A 19,244-nucleotide genomic window follows, 5' to 3' on the forward strand; every position below is an offset into this window, starting at 1 on the left:
CTTATTTATCATTGGTGATACAACAATATGTATATTGTTCTTGTTTAAAGAGAAATATGAACCTTTAAATGTCAACAATCTCCGTCGTTATTTCGTGAAGTAAAGAGAATTCCAGTTAATGTTTTGCGTATTGAAGCGAATAATAATTCGTTCCGCGTTCCAGAATTTAAAACGAGAACTATCTATTGTACGTGCTTCTGGTATTTATAAGCCAAGGTTGAGCCAAGATTTTTCTTAACCGCGGGGATATCTAAATAACTGGTTGTCCATGGCAGAAAAAAAATAAACATTGCGTTGCGTCAAACATAAAACTTTCCCATTACCCTATTTATTTGAGTGAAAAATTTCCAATTGAAGATTAAAGTTTCTTTTAAGTTTGCTTAAATGCCAAATATTTTTTTTCTTTTTAGTTCATCAAACGTTAACCTACATATGACTGATGTTTTTGTTGCCATTTCGGTATTTCCTTACTTTCATTTCACATGTGGTTATCTGGAATCACATATTAAGTATTTATACAAAATATTTTGGAAACTATAATTTTACGAATAGGACTCGGCTTCATATGACCTAAAAGCTTTGAAGATGTGCATGCATTTGTCTTATTCCCTAGAATATGTCAAAGTATGACCTAAACATTGGTTCTCAATGATGTGTCGCGCAGTCCCATAAAGTGTGTCGTGAAATTTGGAAATCTAATGAGCTGACTGGTCAGAATCAATTTAGAGACAAACTCTAACAGTCAGTGTCTCCAATGGCAGTAACAATGCTTGGTACTATATCGAGTCACTACCTTTAAGAAACTTATAGTTTTACACTATTATCAGTGGCGTACACACAAGGAGGATTACGGAATTTTAACCCCCTTAAGCATGATATGGGAAAAGAAACGTTTACTATATTAAGATATACATAAATCATGCATGTCCTGAAAGGAAAAGAGATTGAATGCTTAACACCCGTTTGATGAAACTCTGCGTATTGCACTGACATATAATTTATATAATTGTAATATATGAAACAAGTGTGTCGCGATGTTGTAGGTGTACAATATAATGTGTCGTAGTCTAAAAAGGTTGAGAACCACTGACCTAAAATATGACAGAATGACCCACGAGAAAAAAAAACATTTTTCTCAAAAAATCCTAAGAATAACCATTTATCAAGCAGTTCACAAAGTTATTTTCTTCTGAATAAATAGCTTTAATCTCTCAAGCACAGATTACAGGACATTGCTGATCCCATAAGAGAAAAGCTGAATGGTCCTCTCCTTGACACGAATACCGACAAATATATTTGTAAAACTCGTATGACCAAAAATATACTTTTATATTTCTTCTAACCCAAATAAAACCTAAAGTTAAAATATGGATCAAATATGCGTTATATGTCCGATGAAAACTGTATTTTCGTGCTCTCAAGAATAAAAAATGTGTTTACATTTACGTAATTAGTTATATAAAAAGATGCCTGGATAAAAATATGACGTGCCATAGAAATCCGTCCTTGAGTTATGTACATTATTTATTTATTTATTAAGAAAGTCCCTGATACAGTACTGTTTGAGGTCATATTCCACGAGAAAGGTACAATTCGACTGGCATTTTGCGAGTAGTCCCGGGTTCGATTCCCAGTGGGAATACAGAGTCTAAAAAGTGTAAAAGCTTTTTCAGGCCAACCATCCCTGAGTGATGTTTCCCTGGGTTTTCCTCATTCACACTAGACAAATGCGGAGATGGTACCTAACACACAGGTCCCAGGCAGCTTCCTTCCTTCCCTTTCCTCGGATAATGTGGTCGCCGAGGGACGTCTTCCCTCATACATGACGAGCTATGGCCACAGATGGTAAAAGCCCAGAAATTTAATTCCTATTCCTAATCAAATGAAATTTTGCCGCAAATATCAAACTTTATAATTGAGCGGGTTGGGGAAACAGTAATATGTCACATTTTCTAACTTTCAAGTGAATTGGAAAAGAAGGTTCAACATCCTCGTGCAATTCAATCCAGCGACACATACCAAACAAGCTTCTCCTGCCATCTATAAGCATATTTCCGAAGTAAAACTACCTACATACTCTTCTGTAGTTAGATCCTAATCTATTATATCTAATAACTCAATTTCGCCGGGAGTGGAAATTACCATTATGTTCGCATAAGTTGTTTAATGACTAGTGTAAACAAAAATAATAAATACAAGTGCATTGTACATTCTACATCTCTCTCTATATATAAAAGAACTCCTGGCTGACTGAGTGATCAATGCCAAAGCCAAATTGCTTAAGCTAGAAAGTTGAAATTTGGACAAGACATAGGATTTGAGATATAAGATCCCACTAAGTTGGGAAATATTCTCTTAAAATGTCCATATCTTCAAATTTCTGAATGTTAGAGACATGACAGTTGATATATAAGGTCATAAACGCCAAGTTCTAGTCTCTTGAATGGGTGCCTACGCTTCGGCACCTCTAAGATAAATCACATCTCGAATCTCGTATTCTGCTTTTGTCAGCAGATCCAATAGACCTATATATATATATAATAAAGTTTTCAGTTGAAGATGAAAGCAATTCATTTTTTTTTTTTTTCGAGTTTGTTAATCTTTTTTAGTTGCTTTTGTTCGCGATTCAGGATTCAGATAGAATCAATGAGTTCTTCAACATTAGGCTCGGAATCGACTTCGAGATTCGTGATTTTCGGTCAATAACCACGGGTAAAAATCATTACAGGGAAAGGATACGCCAACGGAAATTCGATTAAATTAAAATTAAGTGTTGAGTTTTACGTTCCACGGTTATGCCGATTAGGCTAAAGGAGACGGTGATAATGAGTAATGAATGAAATGGTGGAATGAAGAAAGTGGGAGGAAACGGGAGAACCCCGAGAAAACCCACGCACACGGTGTTTGTCCACCACAAAGTTAACTTGGCGGGAGCAGGGTTTGAACCCGAGACCCCTAGCACTAGAGGTGAACGCTCTACCACTGAGCCACCGCGGCCAATTCGATATATAAACTGTTCATTAAAATTGAGCGAACTTGTGTTTGCAGCGTTTTCGAAGATTCCGCTTCTGCATTGGGAAGAAGGGTAGTTTCAATAATATTCAAATTTCCGGTTTTATATTCATTAAAGCTTATTTTTCCCATAGGGAAAGATGGGCAGTTTTGCTAGTGAATAAATAATTGATGTAAGCTATAATCATACAAATTATTTCCTGTTTACTAAATATAGACTACAATACTGTAGTTATTTACAAAATTAAACCAGTTGAGAATGCTCCAAGAGCATTGTCAGAACGAACTTAAAAAGAATTAAATTTTCTTAAGTTCTACAGGCTTTATACCAATTGTTCTATGAACTTTATTATACTCATTAAACAATTTTTGTAATATATCTATCCATATATAATTTCCTTGAGTACTAAATTTTTTTCACATGTTTTGTTTACGAGTTCTGTTAAAACGTTGTACGATAATGTTTTACGAAGACACATTTTCAGAATGGAGGGCTCAAGATTGAAAAATTCGCAAAATATCATCTATGACTTACGCATGGTCCCTGAGATATGGCTCCTTAAAATCTCCCGAAATCGGATTTTTTTTTTTTTTTTTTTTGCCAATATCTGGGGAACGGTGGCCAGTTAGCCAGTGGTGAGCGCCTACTATTTAGTACCAAAATTTTCACCATTCTCTTAGGCATTGATCAACAGAAATATGATCTCTCTATGAGTTACAATTCCCGAGATATGGCTTCTTAAATCTCCCGAAATCGGAACTATTTTTTGGCCAATATATCGGGAACGGTAAGTCATAGAGAGATGATATTGGTGTTAATCAATACCTAAGTGGATGGTAAACAATTTTGCACCAATAATAACTGGTGACAACTGGCCAAACCAGTGGCCAGTTGGACAGTGACCACCTTGTACTATTTGGTATCAAAATGTTCACCATCCTCTTAGGTATTGATCAACGCCAATATAATCTCTCTATATCTTATGGTTCCCGAGATATGGCTCCTTAAATCTCCCGAAATTGGACATTTTTAGGCCAATGTGTCTGGAACGGTAAGAGTGACGCGAAAAATTCTATCATTTTCTCTTATAGTGTTTGATGTTCTATCGAATTGAGGGCTCAAAATGAAAAAAATTGCAAATAATAGACAGAGAGAGACACACAGACACACATACATAGAGAATTCAGTAAGGAACCTTTCAAGTTAGTTGATAAAACAAAGTAATAAAACAAAAAGATGTGTTGACTATATCATGAGCCCAAAACTGACCTTATTAATTCTCATTCATTTTATTGACCAGTGGAAACAAGTAAAAATGTACATTTAAAAAGTATAAATGTTATTAATGCATATAAATTTTTACATTGAACGTGAAGTAAAAACAATTATTATTGTTATTTCATCTTAACAGGAAACTGAATTATTGGAGTAGGTATGTTCGGAACGTTTGTTCCATTTGGAGCATGACTCATTATGTATTCAACATTGGCACATATTAATGTAATAATCTCTTGTGAACATTGCATAAAGTCTTCTTTCTAAAACAGAAAAAAAAGAAAGAAAGACATGAATAAATTAAAATATTTCAATAAAACCACTTCCATAATTACTTAATATAAACGGCCTTCTAAGAAAAGTAAATTATCTAATTAATAATGTATTTTTACTTAAATAATTTAACGGAAGAACACGTTCAAGGTATTTGAAAAATATTACAGCCAGATGTTGAGATGCTCCTTCAAGCAGAAAATATTTAGATCAATGTACGCTTAAGTACATCATTGTATAAAATATCCTTGTCGTTGTGCATTCCTTACAAAATCTTATATTGTCCTTCATAGGGTAGGTGGGTAGAGATAAAATTGTGTGTAACAAATTTTTAAGTCGTCACTTTGCAAGCCTTCATGAAACGGATTTGGCATCACCTGAGTTAGGAAGGACTTCCTCCCCTGCAATTTACGTTTGCCTCTGTTAACCCAAATATTGGTTCAAGTTGCCTACAATACCTGAAATTCTGAATTAGTATGCAGTTTTCTCCCTGTCTGTCATAACGTAAATTTCTGTTACCCATTTCAAAACCATTATCTCATATTATCATGATCAGTCAACCATTATCGTCCAATGCTGGATGAAGGTCTCATTAACTCTTCTCCACAACCGGCTACCTTTGACATTTCTTGTCCTGGCCATTCCAAACTGATTGATTTCGTCACATCACCTTGTACGGGGACGTCTCCTAAGTCGTTTAGTGTCTCTTGCTATCCACTCAAGAATTTCTATTGTGCATCTATCATAAGTTGTTATTTCAATGTAGTCATCCAACCTACTGTCATCTTTCTGACACATGCGATTGTTTTCCTCACTTTGCGGGTGACTCCAAAAATACATCTATTCATGCTTCATTGTGTAATCTACAGACAATGAAGATTTTATTATGTTAGTATCACATCACCGATCCGTGTGTCAAGAAAGCCAGAATACATTCACTTATTTTTTAATAAAAAATATTTGTTCAAATGTATAGAATATATATGTAGCGGACTCAGATTAGGGACGTTATGCCCAAACTGTATATTTTTTGAACATATTCCTGGTGAACACCCATCTTTTCAATGTGGATCAACGTAGGCTACCATTCATCCAAAACTCTGTATACCGTAGATTTTCTAAGCTATATAATGATTGTCCCGTGTTGTCTGTTGATATGTTTGGTTTTGAAACTGTGCACTATTCTGCATTACGAGCTTCTGCCTCATTGTCTCGTCATTATTACTGTTACGATTGCCATTATTATTATTATTATTATTATTATTATTATTATTATTATTATTATTATTATTGAAGTGCTAAATACTCGTATTTCAGGCAGGGTAAATTATCCTTTTTCTGTTATATCTAAAATTTTAAGTCATTTCTAATATTTTCAGCAGGTTACGTACCACTTGAGTAGCTAGGTTAAGAAATAAGTAATAATTTAGTGCCTGAGGTCTTATTAGGTAAAAAGAAACTAATTGTAAACAAATTATGGATTTCAATTTTTATTATACACTTAACAATATAATTTTTAATTCAGTTTCACGTTAATCTGCGTAAAACTAAGAATGTATGTACTATAAAAGTTTCACAAGACTCACGACAGTGTGTTAAAATATCTCTTGACATCAGATATTTCAAAAGACATTATTTGTTCTATTACGCTGAGTATTCAGGGATGCCATTCGGGGAGAGCAGAGGGATCAATGCCCCGCTGTATTTGAGAAATATATATTTTAATAGATAATACCTTAATGTACTATTAAAAATTGTGAAATTCTTGTATAAATGGAGGATCTTGCCTCCCTCATCTCTGGCAAAATGGTTTGTGCTAATAGAAGTGCTTTATGTGGTTGAATTAATGCAGGGACGTACTCAGGAGGTAGGGTCTTGGACTCTGAACCCCTTCGAAATCTCGACTTTTCTGCAAATTTAGTATAATTTTAGGAGTGTTTTTACAAATTTTAATGTAATTTATTCTCATATTGAATTTGGACCTCCTAAAAGCTTTGGATCCCTCTCGTAATAGTCGTAAATTCTTGTGTACGTGCTTGAATTAATGTACTGTCGTATTTTACTCAGTAGACATTTATGAGCGCTGCGATTTATTTAAATCAGTGAAATCACTTATGTCTAATCTATCTAGCAGTTCTGTACACATCAAAGTAAATTAAGTGACGTATAACTTAAATGGTGTAAAAGTCTTCATAAAAGTATTCTTTTCTTTTTTCTAGTAATTATTTGTATTCACACCATCTATTATAACAACAATGTATATAATTCTAGAAACAACTTCTCAACTTTCTGTTTAAGGTAATACAAGATTTCTAATAAAATAATCGTCTGCCTTAATATACGTGATTCATCTAATCTAATACATCGATTTGGCCATTTCAGCTGTAGAATTACTTTGAATTTTACATTCAGTGATTATACATTTTTAATTGAAGGACATGATGATATATGCAAATTAATGATGACGAAATAACAGATGAAAGGAACGCCTAATTTTACCTTTCTTTCTCGCTTCTTGAAAGAGCCCGCAGACTTTTAAATAGTAACTTATTCCTGTTCGCTTTGCCAATCTCAATTGAACATATCGTAGCAGTGAAATTTCTGTGTATAAGTCAATTGACCTAGAATTTAAAAGAAATTAATTCTTAGTAACAACGGAAGTAGATTTCGAGTATGAAGAGAGAGAAGTTGGCCTTAATGATGGGTTTGGACGCTAGTGAAATTGCAGCTAATTGCAGTTCAGATATTAGAACACACTTAAACTAATGATCGACACGTGCAGCATAAATATAAGTTTTATAGTTTTTATTATTACACTTTATGTACGTGATTGCATGTTAAATTTTAGACAAAACACATAGGCATTGTTATATTTCAACCAAATAATTCTGAAAACAGTTCGCAAAAAGGTCTCCTAATTCTTAAGATGTTGGTTTACCAAAATTCCTTCCTTGTCTGTCCGTACGTACGTCCGGAGACAAAAGTTCTCAAGACCTACTTGATGGATCACCATCAATTTTGGCATATTTTAGAGGATCAAAAGTTAGGTGATCATGGTGGAGGTGATACTCAAACTAAAATTGATAAAAACTAACCTTTTCGGTTTCTACGTTGGCCACTATAGAGCAAAAATTGTGATAGATGGCGAGAAGCGGTTTCTTGTAACCGATTAAGCGTCCCAAGATTACATTTAATCTCAATCCTTAAGTTCTTTCTAAAATAGGAAGTGATAGAAATCTACTACAACTTCTGGTTTCAATGTTGGTCTACATAGAACAAAAAACTGAAGGAGATAGCGAGAAGCGTTTTTCAAATAATTTTTTCGTTCTAAGAATAGATATTCTCTTTCCCTAAGAGTTAGGCTATTTGAGAAAGCGTTTTTGATGCGTTACCCCCTGTAGCGAACGCGGCCAAGGTGGCTATTCAGTAATTTTACTTTCACCAGAGTTGTAAATCATACTGTGAGCCAGTCAGGGTTTCCGGGTCTTTTTGCCAGGTCCAGGTGTAATAGCAGAGGTCCAATACTCTGCACAAACCATCTTCCAAGCAGCTGTTTCTTGCTACAATCCCCTTGCCTGGCAACACGTTTCCTTTTTTTCCTTCCTTTTGAAATCTTTTAAACAGCAGGCGGTCTATTCCGAAACGCGCCAAATACGCTCGAGCTGACGTTTTCTCCGCGTTTTTATTGCTTTCGCGTTTGTGATTAGCCATCTACATTTAAATACAGGTCAGCGTATTCCAAGCGTACGCATGAGCAATAAATACGCTTTGTGATTGCCTCAAATAGCCTGGTACTTAACCTTCTATTCAAACCAAATGGGTCAGAAATCAACGACTTCCAGTTTTAACGCTAATCTCTACAGAGTTGGTATATTTTTATTCTGCTTAATGCCCTCCAGCACTTTGGAACACATTTTTGATCTTATCTTTAAGAACAGGGATTCCTGTTCTGTCTGATCTTATTGAAAAGGGATATTTAAAATTTAGGGAAATTCAGTAGTAATTATTTTCTCGTCATTGCAGTTGCTTTTAGGACCTCTTGATTTTCACATATAACTTCAGCGTCTCTGATATTGAATTAGCAATTATGTACCAGCATTAGTACGAGTATATTTACGCATTGACTACTGGCTGCTACAACTTCACCGATGTTTGTTTGCTATATACAGAGACTCAGTGCTTGCGCTTACAATAATATTGTTATAAATGTAAGTGGAAATATACATATTTTGTAGATGTTTTTTGAATTTTTTTTATTTTGTAATTTTTTGGTTCTATTAACGTTTAGCCAAATTGCAGTTGCAAATTCAAGTTTAGATCTGACAAGAGTTTTGTGTAGTATAATGTATGTATTGTAGTTATTGAAACTCAATTATAAATTTAAAGTAATAATAATAATAATAATAATAATAATAATAATAATAATAATAATAATATTATTATTATTATTATTATTATTATTATTATTATTATTATTATTATTATTATTATTATTATTATTATTATTATTATTATTATTATTATTATTATTATTTAATTATTTACCTGGTGCCCTACTTGACCCACTCATCGGTCTATTATATGCTCCTTATGTGCGTGAGATCCTGGATTCTATTTTGGAGGGGATACAATAAATTATTTCTCATTGTTTCATACGTAAAAAAGCCGTACTCGAAATTGCGAACTACTTCACAACTGATTTATATTAGAAATGTTTGTTGATAGTCCTTGGAGATGTTAGAAGATGTGCGTAGTTGTAGGTTTGGTCCACGTACACCTGGTGACAATCTCTGGTATTGATGTCTTACATGGGATGAGATGTCCGTTTAAGGTCATCAGGTAGCAAGAAATTGTCTTGTCAATTGCGACCTTGTTTGCAAGGTTAAGTTGGGCTGGAAAGGCGTGGCAAAACACAATCTATGTTGCTGTTAGCTTTTGGTCACTAGTTTCCGTGCGTGCACGATAAAAATGCTAGTATTTATGCAACGTTGATTATCTGCATTCCTCTAGTTACAAACCCAAGGCCATGTGTATTTGTTAGCCTGCATTTTCTCTCTTATATGAGCTTATTGTGTGATATTAACATGTGTCTTCCTGTTGACAAACAACAGGAAATGGGGTTGAAATTTGAGTAATGGTTCGTTTATCTTGTTTTGGAACCTTAAATTCTATTGAAAATTATAATACGCGAATACGTTATATATGAATTTTCATAATTATACTATAATAGCTACTCTATATTCTTCACTGTCTAATTTAAAACGACTGTTAAACTTGATATACCGTTAAATATTAGTTTGACGTTTCGTTAAGAAAAGTAATAGTTTTAAAAAGACATATTATGTGTAAGTTTTATTTAAAAAGACTTTGAAATTAAATGGATCATAGCAAAGCAATAGAGGGGTGTAGCGATTATGAAGCAGTAGAAGCACCACTTCCTCTGAGTAACCTGAATAATAATAATAATAATAATAATAATAATAATAATAATAATAATAATAATAATGCTTCCTCCTAAGCAGAAAATCACACTACACCGCTAATATACAGTAAAACCTGCCTTCAACGGACCCTTTATTAAACGGAAAACTGTCTTAAACGGAAATAGTTCATGGTCCCATGAATTTTGGAGTGCAAAACGTGTAAAAGTCCCTTCATTAAGCGGAAACTGTGTTATGCGGACAACGGAAAGCAAAATAAACCTTTAACGGAAAATTCTGAGTTCCAGACTGCAGCGTTTAGAACTTTGTAAGTGGGTAAATATATATATTACATTCTATAAGAGGGTAAATATATATATTACATATCTGCGATAAATTCTTCGTGCTTTTGTTAAATCTTTCTGGGCATTGTTGACCTTCCCCAACCACTACTCATATTCACCCCCCACAATTTGTCCTTAATCCCCTCACCTTTATCAAGAATCATATGGAAAGTCGGAAAGAAGAAGACGAATACGGTACCGAATTTGAAAAAGAGTGTAGAATAAAGACGTCAAGATGCTCTCAGAAGTTTAAAGGAACTGCAACAATTTACCTTGCGAAAAAAATTACTCTGATTTACTTAGTGTAGTTTCTCAGACTAAAGTGTGTGCGGAAAGTCGAACAGCCAAGCAGCAATGTATCAAGAAAATTCTGCTTGACTACTGGAAAAAATAAAGAAAGCATATGCATAGCATATTTTGTATTAATTTTAAACTTTTTGTGTATTAATCCGTATGAAAAAGAAGTACTGTAATTGAAAAGAAGGTACGTACAACGTACGTACAATATTTTCTCTGTATGTCCGTTATAAGCATATATTTTTTTAAAAGGCAACATTTACCTCCATTAAGCGGAAACCTGACTTTAACGGAAATGTTTGCCAGTCCCGCTCGATTCCGCTTAAGACAGGTTTTACTGTATATTAAAGCTGAAAATCAGGGGCAAATCCGTAAGGTATGGGAGACTTGATCACACAATTGTTCTTTAGAAATCAACACAAATGTTTACCTTAACACATTCCAGTGTTTCTCAACTGGGTTGTGTTTGTCATTCGGAAGACAACGACCAGCATGCATTATAGTGTTGCCCATAAGACGAAAAATTTCTCATCTTGTCTCGAAAACTAGATGATTTTTTTTTTTAATTTGAGACGATATGAGAAACATTACATTTCTAGTCTCTGAGACAAACTGAGACGAAACGAGAAAAGAAATTTCACGAGTCTTGTGGCTAACACTAGTTCACCCAAGTTGTTAGGCGTATTGTGTCATTATTAGAATTTGTTTTGATACAAAATTTTGTTTGTTGTATTGTCTGATATTATTTCTGTAAAATGTTACTACTATATGAAATAACAATAGATCAATCTTCTACTTAACAGTGTACTTTTACGTATGTAATCATCATCATCATAGCTATTCTGCGATTATTGGTAGGTCACTTTCCGCAGCTGAGAAGCTTTCATGCTCCACGGTCTTCCACTAACCTCTTCGTCTACACGTACGATTTTTCTGTTTTGATACCATCCATCAACCGTAGCCTCCTTCGTCTCCTCCCTCTCTTTCCTGCCACTTTATCCTCTAGCACGTACTTCATAATACAGTTCCTTAGACAATGTCCCAACCAGTTTCACTTCCTCTTCTTAGTAATATCTAAAATTGTTATTTTCTTCCGTACCATTTCTAACACCCTCTCATTCGTTTTCTGCTCGACTCAGTTAATCCTCTCCCTTCTTCCCAACACCCACATTTCGAATACTTCCATTTTTTTCATCGGTTTCGTGTAATGTCCATGTTTTTGTCTCGTACAGTACAATACTCCACACGAAGTATTTTATGAGTTTTTTCCCCTCAACTCTTCATTCAAGGACTCGCAAAATAGACCTTTCTTCCTCCTCCTTTCATTCCTATCCTTTGCTTTTATTTCACGTTTGCACTTCATTCCATCATTAATAATACTACCCAGGTATCAAAAACTTGTCCCCTGTCCTATTTTCTCCCTTCCTATTTCTGTATTTGGCAGCAACCTCTTCGTTTCACGTATATACTAATACTACTTAAATATATAAACAATATTTTCTAGCATGGAAGAAACTGTCAGTTATTATTAGCAACGAACGATATAGTTTTTAACGCCATAAAAGTTCATTTTTGACGATTTTTTCGAAAACTACGCATCAAAATTTACCCTGAACCATGTTATTTTGTTCAGATTGATATCATCTACCCATTCTAGGGATGGCCAAAATTTTCTGGAATCCGGATTCCGTAAACTTTATTTTCCGGATCGGAAGTTTCACTTTCTGCATTCCGTAAAAATTTCGTAATTCAGAAAAAATCCAGATTTTTTTCAAAATTGGATTTTTTTCGAATTCCAGATTTTTTCCGAATCGTATTTTTTCCGAACTCTGGAATTTTTCGGAATTTTTCCGGTCTGGATTGCGGAAAGTAAACATTCCGGAATTGGCCATCCCTAACTCATTCATCTGTCGTCTTTTCACAATGCTATAGTTAAGCAAAAATTTAGATATTTTTTTTAAAAAAATATTTAATCATAATTTTGGGATGTGTAATATTATTAACTATACTGTATACTGTCATATTGATAGTATCGTAATGAAATACTTTAATGTGTATTTCAGGACCAGTTTCATTTCAATAAGAGGCTTGGTTATTATATAGTATTAACTTTTTTGTTTTTTTTAAAAAAAAACTCATTTTCTCTATTTCTTCAAAAACTATGCATGAAAATTTACAGTTAGTCATATTTTGTTCACCTCAGTTAGATTATCGACTTATTTATATCATATTTGAACATTTTTCACCATTATACATTAATATAATTTTGATACATCATTTACTTAGATTGTTATGCTAATATTACTACCATAAATTCAGTTAAATGCAAAACCGTGTCCTTCACCAAGAAACGGAATGTTGTTAAATTTCAATATAAGATAGATGGTAAACAATTAAAGGGGGAACAAACTGTGAAAGATTTGGGTGTAATATACGATAACACACTATCGTTTGAGCATCATATAAATCAAATTGTAAATGACGCAAACAGAAATCTTGGATTCATTTTGAGAATGGAAAGGGAATTTAATAAGTCGAATGCTTTACTGAAATTATATTTTTCATTTGTTAGATCAAAATTAGAATATGCGTCTATTATATGGAACCCCCACACGAAGAAAGATTCTATTAGAATAGAAAGAGTTCAAAATAAATTTCTGCGGTTTCTGGTTTACAAGAAAACAGACATCTTTCCCAGATATGAAAATAATACTTCTCTTAATGAAAAATTTAACACAATGCTTCTCAATCACAGAAGAGTGTTAAATGACATGATATTCTTGTACAAAATATTAAATAACAAATTAAATAGTAAGGATTTGGTCTCTGCCTTCAATCTTAGGGTGCCCAGTGGAAACATACGTGTGGGAAATGGAAATTTCTTTTATTGTAAGAAATCTCAAACAAATGCAATAAAACAGTCACCAACATGGAGGATGGATGCAGTGTACAACAAACTGAGTAAATGTAAAAATGTTCTGGATATACACGGTATAGGTCAGAATAGATTTCGCAAATATATTACAGCTATTCTATGTAACTCTGATATGAATAAATAAAACATTAATGTCATATTAAGAAAGCTGCCAATGAAATTAACGTTTTGATGTTTTGTTTATTTGCAGGAACTCTCATCGAGGCCGGTTTTCGTTCACGATTCACCTTCTCAGTTTGATATCGTTCCTGGAAAAATGGGTGAGTAGATCTTCTCTTTATGAGTTTATAGCTTTATGACACCTGTCGTTAAATCATATTGTTTCCCTCGTTTCGTCGTCCTGCTTTGTCTTTTCTCGCAGTAAATTTTGTCACGTTATTATGAAGATAACAAGACCATCCGCCCTCCTTTTAACATCATGAAAGAAGTCACTAATTTGTGTATATAGAAGAAGTTCTGACTGACTCACTGATCAACGCCCAGGCCAAACCACTTAAGCTAGACACTTGAAATTGTAAGAGTGCAGTAACGTAAGGTACCACTAAGGACGGAGTTTTGATTTTTACTTTAGCGACTCTTTCAGCAGCGATGCTATATGAGACGTGGACCTACGGCTTAACATGGAATACGAACCATGTAAGCTCCAACAGGGAATCGAATTGGCTCTCCCACGCCAAAGGCGCGTATATTAACCGCTTAGCCATTAGGAAGCTCACAGAAAAGAATTTTTGAAATTCAATGAGGAAGGGGGTGAAATAGGACTGGCAATTATTATGGTAAAATGTCCATATCTCAAAATGTCTGAAGGGTAGAAATAGGAAACTGGATAATTTAGACGGACTTTCCATTTAAAATAATTAGATACGTGGTTCGTCATTTAAAAATAATCCCCGAAAAGAAAGGAAAAAAGTTTGAGTTATGATAAATTGTTATAATAGAATGACACTGTCTCGAAATCTTTTAAGGTTAGAGACATCAAATTTGGTATTTAGACTTTTCATTTAAAAAGACGTCTTTAAACGTATATACACGTGTATAACCCCTAGAAGAGACGAAGAAAGGTGGGAAGAAAAAAATAGGAGTAGTTACAATTGTTGTAATGAGATGGCTATATCTCGAAATCCTTGAAGGTTAGAGGCATGACAATTTGTATTTAGATTTTTAATTAAAATAACTAAAGACGTGTTTCAACATTTTCTCACGTTTCCATTAGAAGAGAAGAAAAAGGGTGGGGATTGTAGTTGTTATAATAATATGGCTATATCTCGAAACTCCTTAAGATTAGACACTTGTTAGGGATATGACACTTTGTATATAAATTCCTTATTCAAAACAAGTGCCTTATGCTATAACGTTTCCCGAAATTCTGCCACAGAGTTTCCGGAAATTCCGTTTCTAACAAGGAAAAGGGTGCAATTTCTTTCCTTCTTTCTTTTCTCAATATTTAAAAATAACATAAAGGTTATCAGTCTAATCATCATGGGAAAACGGATGAACTGTTTGAAATAAGTTTTTGAATTCAGTTAGCTCTTAGGCTTTGTTTATTATTATTATTATTATTATTATTATTATTATTATTATTATTATTATTATTATTATTATTATTATTATTATTATTATTATTATTATTTAATGAATTGGTAGATCTACTCTATGGCTCTTTATCTACTTTGCCACATAGTGCAATTCGCGTCTGCAGACGAAGACCCAAAAAGTATACAATTTATATATTTTTAGCTTTGTTTTGACTTGTAAAGTAATGTTTAGTCCCTGGGTACTAAAGTTTAGAACACCCGATATATATATATAATATTAAAGTTTTCAATCATTGTATAACAAATTTAATTCTTTGTTATTTCATAGACTGCAAGATGGATATTGTTGACAGGAAATAACCTTTGCGACTGAGTTTTGACGGCATTTCTCATAGTCTGGTGCATGCAATATTTTAAAAGAAAGAAAACAAGTCCAAAAATATGCGTTTGATCGTGACCTGTCCTTTTGAGGTTGCATGGAAATATATTACGTGATCAATAGCATATAATAAGCTGGCTATCTAACCACGCACATTATATTATACAGATGGACTTCTTTGTAAGCTTCACATATTAAAAACAAAACAAAACACAAGTAGAAGATTGATATAAGCAAGAACGAACGTGTGTTCCTTGTGAATACTTCGCAATGTGGGAAGATTAGCCTATTTGAGAAAACAATGGCGGGAACGAGGACAAACGGAGGCTGGTGGGCGACATTTTTCGCATCAGTAACAACTTCATTGTGTCATCCATCCCATCCGACGGGGAAGAGGAATACGAAAAGATTACTCTTGCGTGAGACAGAGAGAGAGGTTTCTGTACATTTTCTTCCTCTGAACGTCCATGCAATGTTTATCTCAAGAAGGAGAAGATTATTATTAATTTCAAATCTAATCAGTAGTATTATCAATTTCGATTCACTTTCCACTTTTCTTCTTAAAAACACTCGGCATAGTCATTTGTTTTTACGCTCGCGGCTAGAAAAGAGGATTTGTGACTGAGAAAAGAAGTAACCAAAAGCTTTTGATAACACTCGTCAGGTTCTGATCTTCATTAGCTTTCGAATGAGTGCTGTGAAACATGAAACGCAGTGTTTTTTGTAAGAATATTTAAGAGTAAGCTAAAGTATCGTATTCAAAAAGTGTTCTGACAGCGCCGTAACTCGGAAATATTCCTGAGGAGGGTGCAAGCATTGCTATTTGGGCCTCCGTAGAAAAATAGGAAGTGTCGGGTTCTCTATTAAAATATGAAATTTCTCCCCCTCCGAGAATTTAAAACTGTAATAAATGTTTTTAGGAGTCCCAGTTGGCGCTTTACTGAAATAGGATTCAAATTATGTTTATGGTTTATATGTATTTGTTGAGATGATGGGGCAATAGCAACATTTTAAGTTATTTTCAGTTCTGCTATAAATAATATGGTGGGCCTATTCCACGATTTAGAAATTAAATCGAGGAAAGCCTTAAGAAAGTATTTCTGGAGGCACTAATAATAGACATTTCACTGAAATGGGCCCAGACCACATTTTTACTTCATTTAAAAAGTTTTTTTTATTTATTTTATTTATTTTTTTTAAATGTGAACTTTTCCATGTTTCATTTATGTATACATTCAGGTTCGTATAGGGAGAAAATTTTATCATTTGGAGTAAGATAATTTTATCTTGAAGTGGGTGCCTCTCGAACTGCAGGGTAAATAGAAGGGCAGTTTCCTTCTGCCCCCACAAGTTATAAGCCTTGTGTTCTCATCAGACCCGTGCCCAGAACTTTAGAAGAGGAGGACAGATATTCATTAATAAAAACAGTACAGAAAACACGACATGCTCATTTCTACATGGCTCATTAAGGAAAACATTTCATTAAAAACGTATTTAAATACAAGCAAACTATGAATGTAAGGTGATATTAGAGGCTAACATTCAAAAATCCAGCCATCGATATTGTAAGTTCCTTCAGCTTCCCCACATGTGTTTCGGAACGCAATTTTAAACTTACCGCGTTGGCGCGGCACTTTTTTCTGAAGGTGTGTTTTTCTTTATGGCACTGTAGTAGTTTGATTTGATTTGATTTAGTATGAGTTTGGGGTCTCGTTCAGCAGCGAGGCTATATGTAGTTGTGAGGAATTGTTCTATTTAGTTGAATTAACAGTCTGTAGAACAGTTTTATTCAGTTAAGTGAAACTCCTGTAGAACTGTTTTATTTAGTTATGAACATTAAAATTTCATTTGCTTTTTATTTAGTATTTAGTTCTTTTTCTTTGAATAACTTACATTTACTCATTTTCTGTTAAAAATATACAGAATGTTTAAATACCCAAAATCTGGTACTCCTCAAGTCCGCACTTGTACCGTATTTTTACCATTTATTTCTTATCATTATTTGTGTCTTATCGTCTTAAGCTTAAAAGGCATAATCGTGGTACGTAAAACTTAACAATACTTGTAGCATAGAATACAATAAAACTGTTGTAAAAGAAAACTCTTCAAGTGGAGCGTTGTGTTCAGAATTTTATTTATCTAAATAAGAATACACAAAGCTAAAATATGATTCTTTTAAAAAGGAAAAGCAGATGTTTCCAGATGTGAATTTTAGAAAGGTAGACTGTTTTCTTTCCTAAGTTGTTTCATAAAATTGTTCTTATCGAGCACAATTTACTTTTTATTGTTTCATGCTAATCTCTTTAATTCCATTTTCATTTATTTGTGTTTTCGTTATTCTATTTTTCAAAATGACTTTCTCGAAATACTCGGCAACCTAAACTTGCATGAAGCAAGCACCACGAAATTAAGAAGCACTGCAGGTTAATGTTGTTATCGTATTGATGTGTCTAAGATCACAGAAAAAGTGGGTTGTGTTTTTCTCAGGTTGTTTTCAGTCGTAACCTTCCAATTCACAAGTATTCAAAAATAGAATCAATAACGAATGTATAATTTAATATTTAGGATACTATAGATACGAACACTCAAAGCCTAGCACATTGCAATAAATATAAACCTATATTAAACTTCATCGCTGTACTTTTATTTGCATACACTAACTGTAAGTGCGACATAACAGCTACATGTACAGTGTTATATTAGTTACCCAGCTTATAGAGTACCCCATTACAATATTTATTACAAATAAATAGGACTATACTCCGCCGTGTATAGGTAACGTTTCTTTCGTAAAAATAATCCTTGAACCACTGGTTGGATCACTTCATTTTTAAGGAGTTTAACTTAACAAAAAAATCTTTTATATATTTACTCTGTCTGTCTGTGTTCGGAAGACACAAAATCTGAAAGAACTACTTGTTGGGTCATCAATTTTGGTCAGGGTCAGAAGTTAGGAATCGAGCTTGTTGATCGAGGTGAACCATTCAGTTAATCTCAAAATATGGATAATCAGAAATACATATTCGAATGGGAGTAATCATGAATGTCATTCTTGCTTGACAGTATACCCGCAGGGCTGTTGAAATCATTGGGTTAGTGTGATACTCAAGATGCAAGGTAATACTAGTCTGTCCGTAGAAATACAACGATAAAATGAAACTATATAACGTTCAGGTTGACAAATTTGAAGATTTAAATATTTTTCAATTTTGGTACATTCATTCGTCTCAAAGTTTACTTCATTAGTTTGAGGCAAAGATTATCCGCCTAATGCAGAGTCGTTTTGAGGAATGATTAGCGTCATACTAAAGGCCTGACTACTACAGGAACCTTATGTTAGTCGGACTCTTTAGTATGGCTCTAATCACGTGTCAAAATGACTCTGCATACGGCCCATTATATTTAAGCCTAGGCTTGGAAAAATTTAACTTCTTAAGGAGCTAGGTTTAGCAACAACCAAAACCAAACTTTTTCACATAGTGTATAATGTGGCACTGGTACTCTATAATATTTTTTTTTTACCCAAACCATAATCACGATAATGTTTATCACTCAACATACAGGACAGCGTTTATCGATGAAGAACATTTGTAATAGTGCTCTTCGGTACACAAGCTTCCTAGAATAATATCCTTAATTATTGTTAGTTTAGATTAGAGTTATGAGAGGAACAGTTTGTCAAGAAAGAAAAGAAATTATTTAAAATTAATATTGCTTTATTCAGGACAGTGTGGTCCTGAATAACGGAAAGAATATCCTATTCTCATATTTTG

At 33.7% G+C, this 19,244-nt stretch overlaps 1 protein-coding gene across 1 annotated transcript in view; it reads left to right on the top strand.

The window, feature by feature from the left end:
• CalpC (calpain C) overlaps positions 1-19,244 on the top strand; it is a 254,196-nt gene that overhangs the window by 92,250 nt on the left and 142,702 nt on the right. The window contains exon 3 of the mRNA XM_081765418.1: positions 13,748-13,817. Coding sequence (XP_081621544.1) covers positions 13,748-13,817 — 70 coding nt within the window. The remainder of the gene's footprint in view (positions 1-13,747; positions 13,818-19,244) is intronic.

This window comes from Thermobia domestica, chromosome 7, assembly GCF_964235325.1.
Source record: "Thermobia domestica chromosome 7, izTheDome1.hap1.1, whole genome shotgun sequence".
Taxonomy (NCBI): Eukaryota; Metazoa; Arthropoda; class Insecta; order Zygentoma; family Lepismatidae; genus Thermobia; species Thermobia domestica.